Raw genomic sequence first — 8,612 nt, 5'->3', positions numbered from 1 at the left:
CGTTTGTATTCAAAAATCCGTTTAACTGATAATAGTCAGTCGATAAACTCATCGAGATCCATACCTCCTTCAAATTTTGGAAGGACAATCTTGATGCCAAAGTTTCGCTGTCCTTCATAAAAAACCTCTTCTCTTGGCCTCCTTTGATATTGGATACCAAAATCGCATGGTCGATATTCCTCGTCAACCTCTTCTCTTGGCCTCCTTTGATATTGGATACCAAAACCGCATGGTCGATATTCCTCGTCACTGTGATCTTCCCCGTGAAACGGATTCATCTCCTTGTCCCTATCTTCTCTTTGACTCTCTCGATCACGGACGAAGGTAACCTCTTCTTTGTTTCCGTCATCCAGCTTTGCTAGTCTCCATTGTAGACGACAGATTTCTGGTTGAATTTCTTCCCAGGTCGAATCCAGCGTACCTCTTCACGGTGGCATGGCTAGGGTTAGGAATCGACAGAAAAAAATTTGGTAGAGCTAGCTTGGGTAAGGGCGGATGCTAGGAGACCCAGGATAAGACTGGGATTGAACTAGCTCTGATACCAAATAATACCGGAACTAGTAGGAAAAATAACAGAAACACAATCATTAATAATAAAATAGGGTTACAAAATGTGACTCGAATGGAAATAACAACACAAACATAAAAGCAACATAAGCAAACACTTATAAATTATTCCAAATGGTTGGTAGAGGCCGACTAGAGGGATAGGGATGATTGGGAGGGATGACGACAGCCACCGGAGGCGAGTGATAGCGAAGGGAGGTTGCGGAACTGTAGGGATAGCAAGTGGGAAGAGTTGTAGGTGGTCGACAGCGATAGTGGGAGTGGTTGCAGGGGAGAGGATTGGGTAGAGTTTGAAAGGAATTAGGAAGGTGGGACAACAATAATAACCTGCAGGAAGGGGTAATGACTCTGTGTTAGGGGGACGGAGGAGAGTTCGACAATTGAGGAGTGGGGAGTAGTAAGTTTGGGGAAGGTAAAAGGGAGGATACAATCACCACCTTGGAGAGGATATAGCCGAAGCACCAACACCTCAGATACAACCCACAACGGAGAAAGAAACTCCACACAAGAGATCTAAAAGTAAGCACACTAAGAACTGACTCCCCACACACCTAGGACAACAACTTTAGGCTCCCCCGAATGAAGGAAGCTTCTACACAAAAGAAGGGTGGAAACGACAAAAGGAATCCTGAAATCTCTTCCCAAAAAAGAATCGGTGCGAAATAGCCCCTATAAATTGCGCTGCTCCTCTCACGTGGGTTCTCCCGCTTTTGCGACTTCGCACGGTTTCCCACTCCCTTGGAGTTTGCGCGGTTTCCCGGTGCGAAATAGCCCCTCTGAATTGCGCTGCTCCTCTCACGCGGGTTCTCCCGCTTTTGCGACTTCGCGCGGTTTCCCACTCCCTTGGAGTTTGCGCGGTTTCCCACAAACCGCTTTTAGTGCTCGAAACGTTTTTAGCGCCCGTATTAGGGTGATGGTAGCGCCTGCGTCACATATTAAACTATCAAGAAAGTTTTATCATCAAGAAATACTTAGTGTCTTGTATTATATTAATGTAAAACCACAAGTAGGCCAGTAATTCCATCATAGCCTTGTAAGTTCGATTGTTTCAGTAGCATTAACTGTTTATCAACATCTAGATTTCATTTAAAAAAAAACACCGTGAAGCTGAACTTCGCAATGCTACCATGTCAAAATATTGGGTTTCTTAATAGAACATGAATTTCATTCTCCCTGTCAACAATTTCAAGCATAAAATAAAAAACAAGCATTTTGAGATAATTTAAGCATCTGATATATGTTCTAAGGGAGGAAGCCTACATCAAAGTCTTAGTAATTTTATCAGAAAATAAATAATGTAAAAGACAATAAATTTCGGCCACACGACAAAAAAGTAGAGAGTAAAGGCATTTTTAAAAAATGACAAGTAGAACAACAACTTTAAGCATTCTCCCATTACGGCGCCATTAAATTTGATATAACAAAAGAAAAAGAAAAAAATCTTGGTGATAACATAATTTTAAAAGTAGTAAAAAAAGGTAAAAATATAAGCCACAAATGCTTACACTTTAAGTCTCATGCCCAAATCCTGCAAGAAAGTGCAATATGTCTTCCGGAAATATGCTTCTTTCTTCAGATCAATGCCATCCCTCCTTGATGGAGAATTCTCTTCAATTTCCTTCCTTGAAAAGTACCACCTGGCCCCATAATTATCAAGTTCCCCCTCAGAACTTTTAGGCTGTCCATTTTTATCCATTCTATGGAATAAAGAATCCCCAAGCGGATATCCAGCCATATGAATTTTGTCGTCGAGTTGAATTTATGATGGCTAGATTTGGCAACTGGAAATATATCCCCAATCCTCAAAGTAAAACTGAATCTCTGGCAGAGAATGAAAACACTAGAATCAAAAAAGTTACAAAGGCTACGTGGCCATCAGAAAATAAGAAACTTATTTGAAAAATCTAAAATGAAATTCAAAATCAGTATTAATTGATGCACAAACTTGTTACTTTAAATAAATGGGAAAAAAATCACTATGTTGACATTAAAAAAGGAAAGAACGGGTCGAACAGAGTGATAGAACAAAAAAGATTAATCAAACTAACCATTAATTAAGATTTGGAATAGGAATCAGTAAAAAAAACTATCAGCAAAATATCAAAAACACAAAACGATAGAAACAACAAACCATACAGGCAAAACAATGAAGCGGAAAAATTTATAAACAGTAAATCGTTCCTGTACGGCCCTTACTAAAAGAAGAAGCGCCCCTCAAGACTCATAGGCTTCGTTTGAAATAACAATACACCTCCGTTGCTATCCATAAAACATCGCGCAAACGCCGGCGACTCGTTTGGTGGTTCGACGTCTCTGAAAGAGCTTTAGGGTGAACAACAAATTTCTCCGTTTTCAGCTTGCGATCAAGGAGTTCCATCCCCCCGTTCTGGATCACATTCCTTCATTCCAATGGTGAAATTCTCCGCTGCGTCGCTTTAGGTGTTCTTGATCGAAGCTTTTTTCACAAACGATCATCGCGTATGTCGGACCTTCCCTGGTTAATGGAGTTTTTCATACCATAGGTTTTAAAAGAAAGTTCTTCAACGGCAAAGACACCTCAAACGAGCACTTAGTATCCTGAAGAACCATTCAAATAATGATGTGAAGGAATTTTGTACTAAACTGGTATCCCAACATGCAGCTCAAGTAATTGAACTTTTTTGCATTAAACATTTAATCAGAAAGAGCATTTACAAAATTCACACAACATGCATACTCTCATCAACAATAAAAAATTTATATTTCAAAACCAAACTAAGTATTCAACTCATAAAGCTTAAGCATTAAAGTAAGAGTTTCAAGTGGCTCAAAAATAATAACAATCATATGTTTATAATGCTATTAGAATTATTGAAGCACGCAATCTTTGTTGTCTCGACTTTGATTGCAGATTCAAGAGAGCTTCGAATGAAAAATATTCAGCTTTTCCTTGACTCATTCCATCTTCATCGACTCAGCATCCGGCTTCAAAATGAGCTTCTTGTCTTTGTATTTTCTTCAAAATGAGCTTCAAAAGAGGCCCTAGCAACCTCATTGTCTTTCGCATCTCAGCGAGAGAAGAGTCAGGTTGGGGTCCTAGTTGTCACACCATAACTGCCCCCCTCTTTAAGAGTCGACTGAGATGCGCAGAGGCAGACAATTCGACCAGCCTAATTCCCACTAACACTCGTCCTAATTAACAAAATCAGGATTAATTAGACAATGAACTAATGTAACTAAATTGCCTCAAACATACTTAATACAATTTATTTGATTAATTTTCATACATACTCGAATGTGTGAAAAATCGTATCATCAAAACATATAAACTATACAGAGTTGTTAAATCTAATATAAATAAAATAAGTACTCAAATGATTATATAAGCTTCCAGAATTATAACTGCAAAAAACTATACAAGTCACACATGACTACTCGCTCTAGTGCTCTTTATCCCTTACTGAAAGTAAATAATGCGGGGTGAGCAATAACAAGCTCAGCAAAATAATTAATGTTAAAAAAAGGTTTTATACACCAAAAAAAAACAAAGTTATGCTTGCATGTCTGTACATGCTTACTTGCTTACAAACAAGCCATAAAATGATATAATCGTATAGCAAATGTAAGAAAAGCAAGTAGTATAAAAAATCATGACTGTTGTATAAAATATTTATTTCATTCATTGTTGTATAGTCATCAACATGTAATCATAAACTTGTGCATAAGAATCATAAATTTGTTCATAGCAATGTCACTTTTAAATATATAGGTCTCAACTATTTTTATGTCCTGTCATATCATGGGGCATTACTTTGCCCCAAAAGTCATATTAACTATTGATAAAAGTTGGGTTCACAACATAGCAATATCAATAACCCCCTTGATATCAACAATTTCTTATGTTTTGTCATCGTCTGATCACAACAATTTTCAGAGTTTCATCGACGTCTAAACACCAGGAGCTATGAATATCGCATTCATGCATAATATACTTACAAGACTCATTTAATAGTCTACTCATAACATCACTCATGATAGTCTTTAAAACATAATACTTATAGCAAACATTCATAAGCATTTCATATATCATATACATAAATCATATCAAATGATTACCTGCAGACAATTAATTTTATAAGCACATTCATCTGTATCATAGCATAATGACATCATATCTATCGTAAAGGGGAAGTCAACTATCATTCATACATTCAATGCAGATATTCATCCATAAGATGCAAAAAATTCTAAATACATCAGTGTCAAACATGGAATCACATGAAAACCTATATACAATTATTTCTCTTAAGTTAACACGAGATTATTTCACCTGACTAGACAAAATAACTCTACAACGAGTTCCCACAAGCTCGTCTCGAGCTCGCTATCGCATGTAAATAACTTGAAAAATCATAGATATTGTAGAAATGTATGGAATCATAGCTTATTTCATGATTTAACGAAAAGCATAACTTATCTGCCAAAAAATATCTCGAATGCTTCTCGACATAAATTTGTTCTTCTGACACCGTTTATTCTTCTCCTATTTTTTTCATAACACCTCACTCTTCCCTTTCTCTCATTTAAATTGTTCTAATAGCCCTTATGGAAGCTTACAAATTAAGTTTGACACTTCTGACACAGGTTTGACACCTGTTAAGGCTAACGAAAATGAAAGATTACACAAATTCATGGCAAACTTCAAAACAGAAACAAGAGGAAGAAAAAGCAATATTTAGAATAGCGTTAAAGAGGGATTTGTACCTTTATATTTCCTTTTGGACCCCTGAACGGTCATCTGCAACACTCAGCGGGTCGCGCCGGCTTTCCATTTGTGACAAAGAACAATAACCGAGTGAAAGAACTCGTGGGTGGAGAAAAATCAAGAGGAAATGCAGCCCTTAGTGAAAGTCTAATGGATTTCAGCCATCTGATCTATCATACAGCTGAAAAATGCGAACAGAGGTTAATTAGGAACATTGCATGTATGGTAGATTAGGAAATAATCAAAGGTTAATTAAATTATCAAACTTATAACTTCTGAATTTTATATCCTTATTATATTCATAAGTAATATATAGTGTTATATATCAATTTGGTCAATTTGACTAGGAAAATTTCATAAAATTGATTCAACTGAATTTCAGAAAAATGAGAAATTTGAGAACATTTTAAAATTTGTCGAACCTTTACCTGATTCATAAATTTTAGTCGTTACAGCTCTCCATTCCTTATCCAAATTTTATCCTACAAATTTCTAACTACTTGAAGAGAGAGGGATAACTCTGTCATAGTTTTTTTTTTTTTTTCCTCACAAGGCTTCTTTTTCAAGCTCTTGTTTCCGCTTTATTTTGACGAAAGAAATCTGTCTGTTTCTTAGCTTTTTTACATCAATGTCTAATCCTCACAAGGCTTCTTTTTCAGGCTCTTGTTTCCGCTTTATTTTGACGAAAGAAATATGTCTGTTTCTTAGCTTTTTTACATCAATGTCTAATATTCTTTCAGGCTCTTCGATGTAAGTTGGATTTTTCTGTATGTCAATATCTTCATGTAAGGGAGATTAGGGAATAATCTAAGGTTAATTAAATTATTAAACTTATAACTTCTTAATTTTATATCTCCCATTATATTCATAATTAATATATAGTGCTATTTATCAATTTTACACATAGAATTTTATAAAATTGAATCGACTGAATTTCGAATAATGCAAAATTTGAGGCACATTTTAAAATTTGTCGGACTTTTACCTTATTCACAAACTTTGGGTGTGTGGAAAAATTGTCAAACCTTTAATAATGTCTCCCATTTTCTTCATAACACTTCTAAAATATGTTTGGATGTGGTAATTATTTCTAAAAATACTCAAAATACCTCTTAATTGTCTTGAGTGATTTTAAAAAAAAGTAATTTTTTTCATAAACAAAAGATAAAAACATGGAAAAATTATACTAACCAAACATATCTTAAAAAAAAAGAAAAAATAAAAATTAAAAATAGAAAATAAAATTGATGACAGACATGGATTCAATAAAGGCACACAATAAAGAGAAAGATAAGGCACACAAAGAAGAACTTCAATACCAACTCTTTGTAGAACAAAGCCAACTATATGCTCATGCCTAACACGTGAACACTAGAACATATATCCACATCCACAAAATAAATAAAAGTACAAGACATTGAACCCTAGAGAAGATTCACATATATTCAACAAAGTCGTCAACCTAAAAGAATATTATGATTGTTCTAAATTTCTTCACAATGATGTCCATATTTTCCTCAAGAAGCATCCAACAAATACATAAAAGTAATAAGACATAGAACCCTAGAGAAGATTTGCATATATTCCACAAAGTCATCTATCTCAGAGAATATTATAATTACACATATTTCCTCAAGCACTACATCTACATCAATCTCTTAAGTTTATGACCCTTTCATTTAGCATAGGATGTAATTCAATAATCAAGCTGACCATTCATAATGACAAAAAAGAAAAGATATTCTATTGAAAGTAGCGCGCCAGCATTTAATGCTCATTCATTAGCTATATAAAAAACATAAAAACGCCGTCTCAACCAAATCTACAATGAAAACTTGCCAAAACACAAAAAGAAAAGGGAAAATGATTGCAAAGCACCATCATTCCATTCATTACAACTCCAACCAAAACTGAAAATATCAATCTTTAGATGTTAGACATGTAAACGTATAAGAATTGTGTTGTATTCATGTACATTTCCCATGATAATAACAAACAGACAACACAATGAACTGTTTACGAAATGCTAGGAGCCTTATAAAATGTTAGACATGTAAACGTATAAGAATTGTGTGGTATTCATGTACATTTCCCATAATAATAACAAACAGACAACAAAATGAACTGTTTACGAAATGCTAGGAGCCTTATAAATTCCAAACAGAATATTCCTTCAACCACCGAAGAAGATCCTAAAACCGTAAGTTCCTTGAAAGCGTCAATAGCACTCAAAAAATTCAAAATCAATCCCAAGATTCCGAGGCCACAACACCAGCAACCACCGAAGAAGATCCTAAAATCGTAAGTTCCTTGAAAGCGTTAATAGCACTCAAAAAATTCAAAATTATTGTGAGGTATGTACTTCCTGGCATAGAAATGAGATGAAAAAAGAACACAAGCAAACACAGATCGTTTACGTGGTTCGATCCAACTTGATCTACGTCCACGGAAGGGAATCAATCAAATATTTCACTAAGGCAAAAGAAATGGAGAATACATAGCTTATACATAGAGATGAGCCCTCATCTTCCTTCTATGGCCTCCCTCTCAAGCGACACCTTAATACAAGGCCTCAAGATGCTCTCCTCCTCTCTAACTCTATAGCTATTCTCTCCTTCCGAGGTCGCCGGCCGAAGGTGGGCGAGAGTGGAAGGGTATTTACATGAGCAAATATCGCGTTTCAGCGGAGGAACTCTTTAGTTTATTAAAAAAATAAAAAAGATTGGATTTATAAAACAAGCAATTTATAGAAAATAGAAATTGATCATAAATAGGACATTAAGGGTCTGTTTGGGGGGATTATTTGCTGATTGTGTGTTTTGAAAACACAGTCATTCAGTTTGGTTCAAGCGTTTCGGGTGCCCCTCGTGCCCCTCGTAAAACACACAATCTCCTTTCTACAGTACCGCGGCCCGCACCTAATGTACCGCGATCGAGCGTTTACCGTTGCTTGAGTCTGCTAAGTCCAAACAGTACAAGGACTTAGCAATCACGGTTTTTCCGATAAGAGCTCGTTTTTCCCCATTTCGTGCCCTAACGTTCCTCGCTCTTAGAAGAGGAGATCGATATCTATCGCGCCCTATTGTCGCACTCAGAGGAGATCTAACACTTTCTTCTCTCTTCTCCTATTCGATCTGATCGTTCTGTAAGTTGTCTTTGGTTATCGTAAGAATCAAGAGTTTCATATGCACGAATTTGGTCATCGATGGTGAGTCATAACTAGCATTTGGATTTTTTGTGATGTCTTATCGTTGAAGTTTTTTTATTATTGTTTCATTCTGAAAAATTTCTTGAAAGCGGG

General features: G+C 35.8%; 1 protein-coding gene across 1 annotated transcript in view; it reads right to left on the bottom strand.

Annotated features, from left to right (window-relative positions):
* LOC110024119 (cyclin-T1-3-like) overlaps positions 1–5,492 on the bottom strand; it is a gene marked incomplete at its 5' end in the record, with an annotated part of 32,725 nt that extends 27,233 nt beyond the window's left edge. Inside the window, 2 exon segments of the mRNA XM_020723899.1 lie at positions 2,073–2,388; positions 5,311–5,492. Of these exon segments, the coding sequence (XP_020579558.1) occupies positions 2,073–2,302 (230 nt within the window).
* Between the last annotated feature and the right edge of the window lie 3,120 nt (positions 5,493–8,612).

Source organism: Phalaenopsis equestris, unplaced genomic scaffold, assembly GCF_001263595.1.
Source record: "Phalaenopsis equestris unplaced genomic scaffold, ASM126359v1 Scaffold000247, whole genome shotgun sequence".
Classification (NCBI taxonomy): Eukaryota; Viridiplantae; Streptophyta; class Magnoliopsida; order Asparagales; family Orchidaceae; genus Phalaenopsis; species Phalaenopsis equestris.
Note: the sequence above shows the minus strand (reverse complement) of the source record. Positions and strands in the feature narration are given on the sequence as shown.